Below are 16,768 nucleotides of genomic sequence, written 5' to 3' on the forward strand. Positions count from 1 at the left end.
TGAAATAGGAGGTTTGGAAGCTATTTGGGGAACAGAGGGAATGATCAGCATCATGAACAGGGAAGGCACAGCACAGGCAGGGCTGTAGGCAAAAGGCATTTTCTATTCCCTGGGCTAAGACAGAATTAATGAAGAGCAAAACCTGAGTAAAGCACTCAGACCTGCAGGGTCTGAGCCAGTAACCCATCACACTTGTTTACACCTCCAAATTATTGTTTGCTTTTGGTTCTTACCTTTCACTTAGTGCAAAATAACACCCAGTTCTAAAGGGGCTGGAGTTGGTTTTGTAGGCTAATGCTTGCTGCTGTGCAGGAGCACGTATCTTCTGCCTGTAGCTGCTTTGGTGTCAAAAAACTTCATGTTTTAAAATCCCAGCATGAAAGGCATATATATGGAATGCCTGTGTTCCCTGCCCTCTTCATCAGAAGGTGGAGAATTAAGCCAAAGAGCTCTGCAACATCTAGATTTCTTCCTTATAAAACTGCAGTACAAGAATGAAACAAAGCATGGAAATATTTTAAGAAACAACACGTGGAATTTTTTTCTCACAGAGATGGAATTTCTCAGGAATTCTCACTGTGACGCTTCCCCATTCACTTTCCCTCAGCTTGGTGCATTGAAGAGGAGGAGCTGAGAGGGACAAAAAGCTTTGCTTTGCTCTCCTCTCCTGCAGCCTGGACCCTGCAGGAGTGGGGCTTTTGTAATTCCCAGTGTGGCTTCTCCCCCGCCAGTGCTGCCGTCTGGCCAGTTCCTTTGCAGGTTTTAGCACTGATTATTGTCAGCTCCAGTTTCTCCTCTGTTGCTATGTAAAAAGAAAAGCCACACAGAGATGAGGTTTGTAGAAACCTGCTCTGTGATTTGGGATCTCTGTGATTGGTGAGACCAGTGCTGGTGCAGCTGAAGCCATTTTCAGCCTTTCTGAGCACGTCTGACTCCCATATGTTCTCATAAATTCTGGAGTATTTTTCCTGTCTTTTTTAGCACATTTGTTCTATTTGTGATTCTGCCTTAACGTGTGTCTCACTTGATGCCATTCCTGCCTTCAGTTCTTTCATGCCATGCTCAGGGCTTGGCCAGTTTCATCCCAATCCCCAAAAAAATCCTCCTACTGGGCCTCCAGCACAAGGATGTCAAAGAGGGAAGAGCAAGAAGTGACAAGAACAAATTACAACAGGACCATCAATCCCAATGATGCTCTTTCTCACACCTCTCTGTAAAGTTGCATCATCTCTAAAAATATAACTTAAGGTCTATTGAGATCACAACTCATCTTTTGTTCTGTCAAGTACCCCATGGGTTTGGAGCTTTGTTTTAAAAAGCCATGGATGAGATTGAAGGGTGGGATTAAGGTGCTTTCCGTGTTCTCACTTGTAGTTCTACTCCTTAGTGGTGATTATGGACTTGAGAAGGTCCAAGCCAAGTTGTCCACTGCTTTTCAGAGCTCAAATGAAAGGAGAAAGGAGAGCATAGGAGCCTGAGGCATCACACATGAAGGAGGATTTGGGTAGAGAAGCACATGGTCTTCCCCAGCCAGGGTGCTTCTCACCTCCCAGTACCTTAAACAAATAGAAAATAATAACATGAATAATTAAACACAGAGAAAACAGGAAGGATCAACTGATTGAGCTTTTGATGATATATCTAGTAAATTGACACAGGTAGGAGTGTAAAGCAGAGCTCAAAGGAGGATCTGTTTGATTCGCAGTCACAATTTGAAACAGCATCTGTTGCCTTCTTGGGTCAAACTGAACACTTCAGTGGCTGGTTTTTTTCAGAACTGACTCATTAAGACTCCAGGAGGAGTAAGATACTAAAACTAAAAGGTTATAGGAAATTTCAGGTTGAATTTTGGACTACAAGGGATGGCAAAAGGCTTCACTGCTCACGTTTTGTGGAAGCTCAGGGGGCTGTGTGGGCCATCCTCCTGCCTCAGGCAGGGCCATGGCTGTGCCATTTCCTCAAACGGGGACTCGGTTAAAGGTTTGGCTTCAGTTTCCTCTGCCCAGTGGGTGTTACTCTTCTGCAATTTCCAGAAAACTGCAGTAGAAATCAAATCTGTGCTCAGAAGGAGGGAGCTGGAATGTGAAGTAATGTGACAAAGGCAGAGGAGAGGGACCAGAACTGACAGTGAAGAGCAAGTCTGCAGCTCTGCCCTTAAGTGAAGCTTCTCTTCAGTAAATACTTCACTACTTGAGCAGTTTATTCTGGATAAGGAACATGTCTGAAATGGTGCAGAAAGTTTTGTCCTGCCAGGAGCAGGGGGTGTGTGACCACACGGCCACCTTGGTGTCAGGACCCAGTGTTCCCACACAGAGCAGCAGCAGCGTGGAGTGATGCCCTCCCGGAAAATCTATCTCTGGGGGTCCACAGGGATCATTTTTGTGGTGTTTCTTTTCCACCTACGTGATGTAGAGAAGCATTTGACAAATGATGGTGGCAAGTGGAATGCTGATAAAAAAAGGCACAGGAACTGTTTTGTGTGAACCTGTGAAATCTCTGGAGTTACTGAGAATTTCCTCCTCCCTCCCATTGGAATGAACTTTAAGAAACCGCATCACTGATGGAATATCCTCTGATTAATTTATGTAATTGTTGGGGTGCTGCAGGTGCTCAGTTCCCTCACAGCCATGGCACCTCTCTCAGGACAACTCCCCCTTACAGGGACAGCCCAGGGCTTTGGGGAGGCAGCCACACCATCAGTGTCCTCCATAGCACAGCAAGGGGCACAGCCAGGAGGAGAGATCTGATCAGGCAGAGTCGAGGGAGATCAGTGGAGGTCGGAAAAGGCCTCTGACATCAGCGAGTTCAACCTGTGCCCCAACAGCACCGTGTCAACTGAGAGCCACATCCAGCGTTCCCCTGAACAACTCCAGCGGCAGGGACTCCATCACCGCCGGGGCTGCCTGTGCGACGGGGCTGGGGCGGGCACGGGAAGGCGTGTGTGCAAAGAGCACCATGTGGGGCACTGAGGGGGCACTGAGGGGGCTGTGGCAGGCGGCGCGGCGGCTTTGAGAAGATGTGAGGAGATGGAAGATTTGAGGGGCCCAAGGATGCTGGGGATGGCCGGGGGAAGTTGTGTCGGGGCAGGGCGCGGCGTGAGGCGCGGCGCGGGGCGCTGAGGGCGGCCCGGCGGCCATTTTGCGAAGGACAATGCCCGCCGCGCGGGGCGGGGCGGGGGCGCGCGCACGCAGCGCGCGGGCAGCGCTGCCGCGGCCGCGCGCGCGCCCCTCCCCTCCGCTGCCGCCGCCGCCGCGTTATGTAACGGCCGCGGGGCGCGCGCGCGCGCTCTCCGCCCCCCTTCCCCCTCCCTCCCGCCTCGCCCCCCCGCCCGGCCCTGGCTCCGCCCCCTCCCCGTGCGCCGGGGCCCAATGGGCGACGGGAACGCGCCCGGGGGGGAGGGGAGAGCGCGCCGGGTGCGCGCACGCACGGGGCAAGGCGCGGCCCCGCGGCTGTGCGTGCGCGCTCCCGGCCCCCCCCGCCTTCCCCTCTCTCTGTGTCCCTCTCTCTCCCTCTCTCCGCCGCGCTCGGCCGGCTCTGCCCCCCCTTTGTGCGCGCTCCGAGCCGCCCCCGCATCGCCGACTCGCCATGGCCGACGAGAAGCCCAAGGTGAGGCCGGCGCCCTCCGCCGCTCCCGCCGCCGCGCTCGGCCCCTCAGGCGGCGGCCCCGGCCCGCAGCCCCCGCGCCGCCTTTGCGCGCCATTTTCCTGCGCGGGTGGGGGGGGCTGAGGCCGCGGCTCCCGGGGCGGGCGGGGGATCCCCGGGGAGAGGGGGAGCGAACCCGGGCTGCCTTCCCGCCCTCCGCGGGGAGAGAGGCAGGTCTGGAGGCGGTTGTTGCTGCCTTCCTCTCCTCCTCCTCCTCCGCGGCCGCAGCATCCCCGCCGGCCGCCTCGGCAGCCGCTGCCCTCACAGTCCCCGCACAGCTCCGGCCCCTTTGTGCCGCCTCGGGGCCGGGGGGGCCGCGGGGGCTCCGCTCCACACGGCAGGAATTAACAGAGATAACCGCCGGGGGGTTGGCTTTTTTTTTTTCTTTCCCCTTTTTTTTTTTTTTTTTTTTCTTAATTTTATTTTCTTCTTTCCCCTTACCCCTCCTTCCTTTTTTTTTTTCTTTTTTTGTTTTTTTTTCCCTTCCCTCCCCCACACGTTTTTCAAACCGAGTTGGAAGTGGCGGAGGGCGCGGGGCCGCGCGCGGGCTGACACATGGCGGGATCCGGCTCCCAGAAAAGAGGGAAAACAAAATAAAAATCTGGAACGGGGGTGCTGGAGACCCCCGGGACGGGACAGCCCCGCTCCCCGTCCCTCTGCCCTCAGGCCCGGCCACAGCACGAGGGACCAGCTGCAAGTTGATCCTCCGAAGTTTTGCACTCCCGAGAGGCTCGGGCTGCCTGATGTGGAGTTTTTTTAAACGTTTACTGAAGGAAAAGACTTGGGCCGCTTCAGATTTTATCGCGGTTTCGACATAGCTCTGTAAAGTACCAGGAAAGTTTTTTTTTTTTTTTTAATAAGAACGTGAAACGGTAGGAAAAAGTTTGAGATGCAATGAGAAAGAGCCTTGCTGCTGGTTGGGATCATAGTTATAGCACAAATCAGCCATAACAGACCATAGTTATAAGATAGATAACTTAATTCCTTGAACATTGGAGTTCCATATGGTTGCGCTTTTGATAAAAATAACTTTTTTTTTTTTTTTTTTTTTTTTTTTAATCCGTTTTGAGCTCCTGGCCTGGTAATTCTTCATTGCTAAATTTCCAGTCTGCAGAATGACAGCTAATATCAGATTTTTTTTGTATGAGGCTTTTTTCTTTTGAGTTTTCAACTGAAAAGTGCTGACCTTTATTCCCTAATTCAAGGTTTCAAGTCAGTAAACAGCTTTAATATCTTTATTTCCTCCTTCTTAATAACCTGTTGCACTTTGGTAAAATGTTAACTTCTTGTTTCATACCTTTTTTTAAAAAGTGTTGGTTATTATTTTTTTTTTCTTTTATTTCCTCCACAGGAAGGAGTGAAGACTGAAAACAATGACCACATTAATCTGAAGGTGGCAGGGCAAGATGGGTCTGTGGTGCAGTTTAAGATTAAGAGGCACACACCACTTAGTAAACTAATGAAAGCCTATTGTGAACGACAGGTATGATCTCAGGAGAACAGTTTCTGGGGGAGAGCTGATCTCCACAGGCTGAGAGGAAGACAGTTAAAGTCTTAAAACTTAAGTAAATGTGCAAAATGATAGAGATTGGGCAGAAACTAACTGTGCTGTGGAAAGTTCATTGTCTTTGGGGTCTGTTACGGGATGGACTGAGAGGGTTGTTACAGGAAATGGGTGACATAAAGATGTGTTGTCATCTATGAAATCTGCATTTATAGGTGGAGGTTTCTGGGAGGTGACTGCTGCTCTGCTGCTCAGACATATTAGTGTGAAAAGGGTGGGTTTGGGATGAACTTAGGGGAGAGGGAGCAAAGTGATAATCAGGGATTTTTATAACTCTGAGTAACTTCTTGGACTGGTCACTGACTATTGATTTATTAGCTTAATTGTGCTGAGATGAGGAGATACCTTGAGAAGGAGCTTGTACATTTTATGATGAGCTTTGTTTTTTCTCTTGTGGCCTGGTTGATAAATGAATCTTCTGAAAGACAAACACACCTCATGTACTTGCTGATGTGGTGGCAGCTGCAGCCAGTGTGTGAGGCTGCAGGCAGCTATTGCAAGTTTTAAAAACACCTGTTTGAGCAGAGCTGTGGAACTCTTCCTTCTGAAGCTCCTAATTAGGGAAATTTTATCACTGTTATCCACGATATTTTTTAGTGGCTGTCTACCTTTAGAAAGTTCTAGTTCTACAAAAGTATTCAGAATTTGTGCACTTTTAAGTTTTTAAAATAAATATTCAAGGATACTGTTGCATACAGTAAAGTCAGTATAAGATATTGGTGCAGCTGTTTCATCAACAGGAAGAAAAACCTGTGATTCACATGGAGAGTGATAAAACCTCTTCACTTTATCCTGTGCCACAACAGAACAAGAGTAAAGACAGGAAAAATTAGCTCTTGCTAACATGTGAATATGTTCTTGTATGAGTGTTCTGTGGAGAAATTAGTGAATGTTGAAAGCTGTGGGTTTGTTTTTCCTGCCTCAGTCATACAAGCCCATGTTCTATTTTGTAAATCACTTGTGTTGCTTTTTCCAGTCATAGAGTGCAGTTATATCTGCTTTTCAGGGAATTTGAGGATTGGTTATTTGTCTATAAAGTCCTGGCATATAAAATTTTTAAAGTATCATTCTGAGTTTGAAACAAGTAACATTCCAAATTGTCTTAGATTGGCTAAATGTTTCCTCTGCTTAAAAAAAACCAAAACCAAAGCTAGAAAAAAAAAAACCCAGGTATCAATTGGAGGGAAAAAAAAAATCAGTAAATCTTGAGAATGGAAGACATTTTTTCTGATCTCAGTTTTAAGCTAATAAGAATCCAAAGAATACTTTTGTGAATGTGGATTTGTCTTTAGGTGCTTACTTCTGAAATTTTGCTTAAAAACATTTGTTCTGTATGTGTTTAGAAGTTACATTTTATTAATATATTTACCTAACTCTGTACACCCCAACTTAAATCCTTAAACTGTGGACTTCAGGTTTAATTTTGAAGAGGTGCTAGAGAACTTTGCAACTATAAAGGATGATAATCATGTGTTGTGTGTAGTAGATCTAAAATGGAAGTAACTAAACTTGAGTGATCTGTTGAGAAGATCAAGACTATTTGTGATTATTTGAAGTGGTGAAAAAATCATCCCTGGACCATACTTCATGTTTTGTGAATGCTAAGCTCACCAAAGGACAGTTTTTCAGTGTGTTTTCAGCTAACATTTATTTAGCTCATAAAGTTGTCATGAACCTGGAAAAAACCAACACTCTGGGAATAGGAAATACATGTTTCTAGAAGCACAGTGTCAGAGAAAAGGGCTCACACCAAGTGTTGCTGTGCAGAAATGTGTTGCTGCCATGAGACTGAGCCACACATTTCCCTTAGACCAGCTGAAGTTCTGAGTGAAAACTGCAGTGTCTTGGTCATGCTGGAGAAGGCATTTTGCTGTGAGCCATAAAGTTAATAAAAAAAAGTTTACTCACATTTATTAAAATATTTTTCCTGACAAATCTACTCTTCAGAAATAATTACTACATTGTTTTCTGTTGTGTGTGACATCTGCTGTTGCCAGGCTGAATGGAGGCTTCTCTTCTAACTCTGAGATGCCAAAGCACGACCCTGCAATCCATTGGGTTGGCTTCAAAACCAGATTGGGCTCTTGGATATTTAGATATTCTGGATAGAATGGATAGAACTGGAAAGGAAGTTTGTGTCCTCAAATGTTACTGCCCTGCCTTTGCAGAATGTGGGGTGCTGTAAAATACCATAGAAAACTCAGATTTTGGAGCTGGTGTTATCAGTAGGAAAGAGTTTGCTATTCTCATTTTGCAGTCTGGTGGCTCAGGTGAGAAGGAGAGAGATTCTTCTAGGGATGGAAGAGGTCAGCAAGATGAGTGTTGTGTGGTAAAAATCCAAAACTCTTATTTTATCCAAAATACCGGCTAATTTCTGAAAGTAAAAAAATCTTTATTTTTTCTATCTGTGCATGGAAAAGCTTTTGATACACTATTTTTTTTTAATAGGAATTGGAGGTCAATAAGTTCCCATTTCTTAATCCTTGCATCTGCAGACTAGTTATGTTGTTGCATTTCTGGAAGAAATATTGTAGAATACCTTTGTTTTTGGAGAAGATCAAAAAGGAGTGTTGAGTGTCACTGTTGGATATTTGTTACCTAGAGTGTTGCACCTGGTTTTTAAGTGAATTACTCAGATTCACAACAAACCTGCTGGCCTTTGGGATGCAGCAGAAATGACTTTATTTTAACAGTCAGTGGGGGCACTGTTGCTTCTCTTAAGTTGTTGAACACAATGCAGTATTTAATACAAAACAGATTGCAGTGATTTGGAGTGAAATGCCTAAAAGTCAGGGTATGAGGGCAGAACAGAATCTCTGGTGGCTTTTAATGATGGTGCTGAATTCAGTGACAAGTTCAAGAGTAAAGTACTGATTACTTTTACATCAGATTTATTTCCCTTCATGTTGCTTCTCTTTGTCCAGGGGTTGTCGATGAGGCAAATCAGATTCCGGTTCGATGGGCAGCCAATTAATGAAACAGACACACCTGCACAGGTAAACAGCACAGGCAAGGCTAAAGAACTACTTGAAATTTGCTGTAGGAGTTGATGATTCTGTTTCCTATCAAATACTTCTGTAAATGTCTATATTAGAGGTAGAACTGGATCTCTTTTGCCATTATTTCGGTGTAATTAGTTTAGAAGAATTAGAAATAGACTCCAGGACTTTATTTAGTGTTTTGAATAATAATTCTGTATCACTGTAATAATAAAACAGAAAAATGAAGTACAGTGTACAGATGGTGAGTCCTGTAAAACTTCTGCTTTATTGATTCATGGCTCTGGAATCAGGATGGTAAGTTAAGAATTGAGTTTTTCTTGAAGCAATGGCTTTGTTTTTTATATAGAAACTTGCCAGGATGTTATCAGAGAGATCCTGTTTGCAAGCTTACATTTGTAATACAAAAGTAATTTTTTGTTGTTTGTAATCTGAAGCTGTTTCAGCAGCATTGAGTTAATGAATATGGTGAAGCTTGGGTTGTCTGCAAGTGTTTGAATGAAGGCCATTCCAAGAACAGCATAGTTCACTGTGGCTCTGGAGCATTTTTCTGTCCTGTTCCATGGAGCTGTGTTTAATCAGCCCAACTAAGTGATAGTTTTATCTCCTGTTCAGAACCACTTGTAATGAAATAGTGGACTTTGTGGACTAGTTCTGAATTTGCCAAGCTGTTGCTTCAAATATTGTGACTCTTGTGACCCCAGTCTATCCAACTTCTTAATTTGCAGTACTGATAATTGAGGCAACAGGATGATTTTTCTTTCCATCCATGTTTTGCTGAAGCTCAGGATCAGTCTGTTTATAGCTGTGGTAAATGGCTTAGACCAGTTTGGTTTCCTGAGCAGCAACTGAGTCTGTTTAGAAATACAACTTTCATTAGTTACAGCAGCTCCTTTAGTTTTGGTACAGATTTTGTCAGTAGGTGCCATTAATGTCCCAGGAATATCAACTATAAAAATTAGGGTGAAAGAAGAGAGCTGTGTTAATGTAAGTATTGGTCTTCACTGGTAATTGTTACATGCATAGTGTTTTTAGTTTTTTGGTACTTGCTGATCCTTGGTTTTACTGCCTGGTTGGGCACAGGCCTTAGTTCCATTATGCTTCCCCAATGCTGTAGCCATTTGAGCAGCAGCAGCCAACTGGAATTGTGGCAATGTTCTAAGGTAAACTGAGGGAGTAAATAGGAGAATAAAGGTGCCATGGCAAAGCAGGCAACAGAAATCAAATATTATAAATATGTTTCTTAGGAGTCACACAGTGTACCCTGAAGTTGGTACTAGAATTCAGTCTAGGTCAACAGTTATCAATTGGCATTTTTTTTCTGTGCCATTTCTTGGCTTTTGAATTAGTGAGGTTTCATTAAATGTACAAAGGGGTGGTGGTGGAGGGGAGTGTGGCTTCTCTGCTTGAGTTGCATAAAAAGTAAACATCAAGTCAGGAAGTGTAAGAGCAACCCAGGCTGCTCTAGAGATGTGAGAAGAGTTGAAATACCTTTTTTCTTTTTTCTGTTTTAGTTGGAAATGGAGGATGAAGATACAATTGATGTGTTCCAGCAGCAAACAGGAGGAGTTTACTAAAACAAACACACAAAAAAGAACCTGCTACTTTCCTCTCCAGAACTGTGCTCCCACAGGCAACACTTCACAATTAGAAAAATGAGACTTGGTTCAGCCACATCCTGACTACTGCAGTATAGTTTTCTCTCTTCTCTCTGAATTTTTTTCTTATTCCTTTTATTGTACATAAAGTAACTGGTGATGTGCACAGACATAATGCATTTTTTTTTTTGACTAAATGGCCAATGGTATGTTTTGATCAACATTTAATGGAGATGGGGTGGGAAAACAAACTGGTTCTGTGAAAATGCCCCTCTCTCCGTTAGTGGCATGCTCCTTCTACTTTTACAGAATCACAGAATAAGCCGAGTTATCTTTATATTCCAGTAAGTTATTTTGCTCTCACTGTTCAAAAACAAAAACCTTGCATACCTTGTTTGATTGGATAATTTCAATGTTTTTCTTTTATCATTGTAAAACCAAGGGCAATTTTATAACTTTTTTGTACGTAGCTGTTACATGTAGAGCAATCTCTGTCTTAAGTAGGGGTAAATTACTCTTTAAAAAAAAAAAGGAAAAAAAAATCCTAGATAGTTTTCCCTTCAAGTAAAACGTCTTGTTGTTTAAATAAACTTCTTGTTTAAAATAACCAGTTTACTTTCTTTTTCTGTGGAGTAATAGTACTCAGCACCTGTATTTCTTTCTCTGCAGCACTTTATGCTTCTCAAATCTCAGCTTTCTCTTTGGTAAGTAAGCATAATCCCACTTGTCTAGGCAGAAGACTGTTGGAAAAGGAAAGGCTTCCTTGAGACCTGTCAGTCAGCAGTTGAACTGGAAATGCAAGCCAGTTTTCTCTTATTTTGATTTCTTTTGTTTTGTTTTGTTTTGGTTTGGTTTTTTTTTTGTTCTTTTGTGAATGTTCTGCTAAGCCAAAACTGTTTGATTAGGCAAACTGCAAAATCTGAACTATTTAGTAATGCCTTTGGGTTGAGCTCTTTTTGTCAGTCTTTAATAGAAGCATCAATATTGTTGTTGCAGTAGTTATATATTTGAGACTCTGTATTTGAATGCTTATTGATGTAAACATTAAGTTAAAGAGAGCAAATAATTTCATTAACCGTTCAGTTTACCATGGCATCAAATGGGAGCTGCTTGGAAATGTAAAGCAAAAATAAAAAATTGAGTTCTGTTTTTGGGTGTATTTAGCTATGGTGGTGGAGATTGCAAGCTTTGCTTTACCCCACTCTGCTCTTCTGTTTGGAGGATGGAAAGAGGCTGGAAGGACTGAAGGGAGATGCAATGATGGTGTTTTCACAAGTTTATTCCACAGTTACTGAGTTCTTAGGGACCTTTTTGGGGGAAGTTTAGAGGTTGGAGTGCAATCCATGGATGTTCATGGAAGATTATATACCTGTCAAACCCACAGTATTCTCTGATGTCTTAGGAATGTTCCAATATTTTGGTGTTTGCAGTAGTTAATGATTTTTTAGGTATAATTTTCTTAGAAGACACCACTCTGGTGGTGGTTTTTCTAACAGTTAATTCAAGGAGTGATTATTACATGTGGGGCTGTGCCTGCTTGAGCTGAAAGTTTTGTGGCAGAATGATGGGTGTGTGCATTTAGCTGATGAGTTGTGATCTATTGGTATTCTGTCAGGAATAACACATTTGATGGTATATTAGTTCCATCTAATGGAGATACAGGGAAAATTAACATCTGTTTTTGCAGTTGCCTTTAACTTGTAGCTGAAGAATGTAATCTACTGTGTACCTCTGTTTTAATCCAAGGAAATGCTACTGCTGAGCAGATTACTTCTCATTCTGGGATGTATCTTGTAGACTTTTGTGGTGTTTTGCAAGATTGAAATTCCTTCTTGTGAACAAATGTTTACATGTCCAAACTCTAAAAAGCCTAGAAAAATCTACTTTGAAGAAAAAAAAGAGGGTGGTGTGGGAATATATTTCCTAGGTTACACATGGAATACCTTGCTCTTTGGTTTTAGAATCTCTGGCTTTTAAACTGGCCTGACTTCTGATATCAGTGTATAAAACTCTTTCAGCTTGATGTCACGCCAAAACTTTTCCCAGGAGAAAGCTGTCTTTATCTTGTTTGGCCAAAAAAGGTGTTTGGACTTGCTTTAGATTCTAAAGAAAGGGTGAGGTCTCCTTAAATACAATTTGTTTTCAGCTCAACTTAAGATCATGAAGCTTAAAGATCCCTGTTGTATCTTGCCTTGTACTTTTTATTTCCTGAGGCAACAGAAGTCAAGTGACAGGTACTGAAGAGCTTTTAAAAACAATGTCTTCATTTCCTGAGTTAAGTGAGTGTTGCTTCATCTGTCATGAACTTCAGTGCAGCATTTACCTGTGTTCCTCTGTTTTTCACATCTTTTTGCTGTTACCTGGGCTTGCTTGTGTTCCTGAAATGATTCCTCTAACAATGCTGAATGGAGTTATCTTAGGTGGTGTCTGCAGCAAAAAAACTGTTAGTCTTTTCTCAGATAGTTTCTTGGTTTTTTTAATCAAACTACAAAAACAACTTCAGTGACTTAGTTCCTTGAGAGCCTCAAATGTTGAATTTCTATTAGTGTAGCAAACTAAAGTGGGCTAATTTCTGATTATTATATATAACACATTTGTGTAACAGTATTCCAGAAATACAGTCCTTTTTAAAAAAAGAAAATTAGCACTCTTCCTGCGTGGTCTTGCAAATACTCTGTGTCAGAACTTGTTTTTCTCTGTGCTGCTCTTCTAGTGCTACAGATTTATTTACCAGTGGATTCCTGATTGCTGGAGCCCTCAGTGGTTTTATTGTGGCTGTCTCTTTTAAGGAAGCTGCTGCTGGGGGTGATGATTTGGAAGTGGTATGGAGTACAGGGATGTGGATAATTTGAATCAACTCATTTGGAGTTCACTTTGCTGCTTGGCTTGGTTTGTGGCAATTCCCAGGTTTACACTGGTAGCCACATGGACTTCTGGAAGTCCACATGTGGAGAATAAAGGAAACCTGGGCAAAGAGGTCTTGTCAGGCTAGTTGGGAGGTAAGTTCTTCATGTTTAATTAAACAGCTGGGATCTTTCAAGAGCCTGGGAAAATTACCCACAATTTTCAAATAATGTGTTCTAAAGTGATTGCCATCCAATTTAGTTATTATTTCTCCCATGGTTTTTAAATGAAAAAGGATGGAGTGAGTTCTGGTGGGTGGTTGTACCCTGCCTTCAGCCTGTGCTGGGGTTTTAGTCCCTCAAATGAATTATGGATGTGATCAGTTATTTAAAAATAGGTAACCAAAATTGTTTCAGGTACCTTAAGGAATTTTTATCCATGGGCAGGGGAGATAATGACAGATTGAAATCAGGGCTGGTTTGGGTGGCTGACACCTGAAAATCAATGTTTAACTGCACAGTGGGGATCACACCCACTCAGGGGACTCCTGTGGGGGACAGTGGTAACTGTTTGATTCAGAAGGGGTCCAGGAGTCAAGGCTGCTCTGACATGGAATCTTCCAAGCTGCCAGGACTGTAAGGAAATCCCCCATGTGGTAACATGAGAGAGATTCTTGTACTGGTGAATGGAGGTGTTTTAACAGAAGAAAAATCCCTAAAGAAACCCTAATACAATTGCTGCTTCAAGATAACTACAATATCAGAACAGAGACAGCATTTCTGCAAGAGTTAAGGTCAAAGTGAGATGATTTTCCAGCAGGAATTTTCCTTTTTGCTACCTTCACTTCGTTGCTTCCGAGTCAGTGTAATGTAAGTGCTGTCATTTGCCTGGTGGATGCTGGCTCTATTGTGTCTCTTATGCAACATTAATGAAAAGGCATAATGTGACTGGCTCAAAGAGAGGAGACTTCCTAGGCTTCAGCCAGCTAGAAATAACTGAATTTCTAAGGAATAGCAATTTGTTTTCAAAGCTAAAGATGAAAAGATGCCTCCTTGGTCATCATGTGAACAATACATCCAAGTATTTTTCTTAGAATTTTAGGTAGTGGCCTCTTCTCAGTACGTGTGTCAGCTGCTGTGATGGACTCTCATGGAGTATTAATCTAAAAGCATTTAAGTAACTTGGATTATTATTAATTATATTATCAGCGTAATTAATGTATTTAATTCTTTGGTTTATTGAGGTTAGATCATTTTGCCTGTAATGAGTTTCCAGACAATGTGTGCTGATAGGGAATAATCATTCCTTTAGTTCATCTTGGTTTTTAGTACTTGGAGACAGAAGGAATTGGTGGTACAGCACTTCTCCTGGATGATAAGGATGTAGGAGTGTGAGAATGAATTGAATTTTGATCCCTGTTCTCAGTTTTTGATTGACCTCCAAGATGTTTAATTGCAGGAGTTTCCTGATTTCTTCCCTAGCAGCATGGCAGGTGATCTTAGCATGTGGGTGCTGGGAGCCCTACCCAGTGTTTGTGGAATGGTTGAAATCCCTTTAAGGAAGAGTTTTCCCTTATCCCAGAAGGATTTCAGTTTACGTGGGAGGGGTGGTGATGGTGCTGTGGAAGGACTGGCTGGGTGTCAGCAGAGATCCCAGAAGGGAAGGTCAGCAGGTGCTGGAGAAGGACAAGGGATGTGTGGGAGTCAGTGAGGAGCTGCAGTGGGAATGGGGAAGCTCTTCCCTAGGAAGAGCTGTGGGTTTAAATGATCCAATGTGAGGATGACTTTGGAGTACTGGGGAAAGGCTAAGGTTGTGGAAGCCCAACTAGCAAATAGAGTTTCTCCCTTGGAAAGGAATGTGCTTCAGGGAAACATGAATGCAAAGGATACCCTTTGTGGTGAATTTTCTGCTGGTTTTGGTGGCTTAGATCTCTCCCTTCCAGCATCCAGTCCATGGATCCCATTCAGAGCACATCTGAAGCCCTGCAAGGCCTCTTGAAGGATCACTTGTACAAGAAAACTTCACTGTTTTAAGAAAATTGAAACATAACAAAACTAGGACACTGACTTTCCTTTCAAGGCATCTCTGTCTTTTCCCAGTAAGGAGGAGCACTGGAGTCCACGACCAGGCTTGGTGGTGTTGGATGTCAGACAAGAACAGCAGCATGAGTTGATCACTTTGCTTTTTGTGGTGTTCAGAGCTACATCTCTGCAGTTCTGAGAGGAGTCTGGTACAATTCCCCTTCCCAAACACTGACAGGCTGTTGGGGACTTTTCCTGAAGATGTAGAGAGGTACCAGAGCAACTTTACTAACTCTTGAAACAACAGCATCAGCTCTGTGGGACAAACCATTGGATCTGTAGGATACCATGTTCCACTGAACCTCCAGGCATCATTCCAGATGCAAAAATCTGACAGCAGCAAATCCAGCTGTGGCAAGGATTGCTTATTAGCTGCATTTCATCTTCAGCTGTGAATGAAATGGGGCAAGAGAAGATTGAGGCAAACCCTCATTTTTTGTGCCTTGTGCTTGGAATAAAGAAGGGATGTTCTCTGTGACAGCCATAAGTAGCAGAGACTGGAATGAAGAAACCCTTGTTCACAGAAGGATGACCAAGCTGAGGCTTTTCCCAAACCAATGGTATCTCCTTGCCTAACCCTTGCATTTCCTGGGGTTGTGTTCAGACTTCCATATGCATTGTGCATTCCTTGCTGGTGGAGTTTCAACAACAGGTGGAATTGTTTGGTGTCTGAGTTTTCCAGACAGCTGCTAAGAATTGTTTTGGTCAAATGTCATCATCCTGAGATGGATTGTAAGCCAGTTTCTGTAGCCATCTTCATAAACCCCTTCATCTTGTAATGGAGGAATAATCAGAAAAGCAGCTTTTATTTAAGGGCCACCCTGCAGCCAGGCCTGTGAGAGATCAGTGGGGCCTCTTGGAAACACTTAAGGTTTAGAATTTGAAAACTTCATGTGAAAACTGGCTTTGTCACAGGGAACGAGTTTTTCTTCATCTTGACTTTAAGAAGTGGCTCTCTGTGTGTCTCAGGGATACAAATTAAAGAGTAAAATCCTGTGGGTTTGAATAAGAAGCATTTAGATGACAAAATGCTTCTGTGAGTTCCTGAGAGAGCAGATGTTTACCTGTGTGCAGATGGGTATCATTTGACTTCCTAATGCCCAAGCCTAAGGGATGATAGAATTAAAAACATTATGTCATGTTACTTACAATTTCCCTTTAATCTACCTCTAAAAAAATGTGGTGCAACAGAGAATTCCCTGGGGATCTAAATAGTGGTTGGAGCTTTTTTTTTTTAAAAACAATCTTTTAAAATGGATTGTAGATTAGAAAAAATAAAAACACTGGTCATGTTTGTTTATATTTAGCAGCTCTCTTTCATAATCTGAGTTATTATTAAGGCTGGTGTTTAATTCAGATGCTGGACAGCTAGTGTTGTGCATAGAGGGATGTAACACGATCCCTGTGTTCTCAAGACCAAAAAGAAATACTTTTCTCTAGAAAATGTTTTGGGGGTATTAACTGCTGTCATTAGTGGAAACTGAGAGGTGTAGCTGGAAAAGATGGATTTTCTTTCCCCTTTGGCCCTCCTTTATGCAAGTGCTAATGGAAATAATATTGCTGACACATAGGTTTTAGAGTAAAAATTGTGATCAGGGAGGCCACAGTCACCAAATCGCAGGTGGATGTGACAGAAGGATCAGCAGCCAAAATGTGGTGGTTTGAAATCTGTGCCGAGTTTTGTGCTGGTGCTGGAGGCAGATGCACAACCCAAAATGTGCAGCCTTGTGCTTTTGACAGCCAGGTGAGCAGCATTGCTGGGCCTTGTACTCCAGCTATACTAGCCGTGTCAGAACTCAAATTTCACACAATAATCCAAAATAATACACTAATATTGCAAATTATTTTATTCTGCCATGATTTTTGAGGTGTTGGCATACCCCACCAGGCCTGGGGCCCTTGGCTGTGTCTCGGCGCTCGTCGGATCCAAGCTCCGAAGCCGCACCAGCCTTGTGCCAGCACCTCCCGCACCGCGGCGGCCTCGGTGCGGCTCCTGCTGTGCCTGGGAGCTGCTCCATGAACCGCTGAGGCACCTGCGGG

At 43.2% G+C, this 16,768-nt stretch overlaps 1 protein-coding gene across 1 annotated transcript; it reads left to right on the plus strand.

Moving 5' to 3' along the window:
• The first annotated feature begins 3,377 nt into the window (after window positions 1-3,377).
• SUMO2 (small ubiquitin like modifier 2) lies at window positions 3,378-10,410 on the plus strand. The gene is made up of 4 exons (XM_079323658.1): window positions 3,378-3,606; window positions 4,994-5,125; window positions 8,131-8,202; window positions 9,720-10,410. The coding sequence occupies exons 1-4, from the start codon at window positions 3,586-3,588 to the stop codon at window positions 9,780-9,782; spliced, it is 288 nt and encodes a 95-aa protein (XP_079179784.1). The 5' UTR covers window positions 3,378-3,585; the 3' UTR covers window positions 9,783-10,410.
• The last annotated feature ends 6,358 nt before the right edge of the window (window positions 10,411-16,768 follow it).

Source organism: Erithacus rubecula, assembly GCF_903797595.1.
Source record: "Erithacus rubecula genome assembly, chromosome: 20".
In the NCBI taxonomy this organism is placed as follows: Eukaryota; Metazoa; Chordata; class Aves; order Passeriformes; family Muscicapidae; genus Erithacus; species Erithacus rubecula.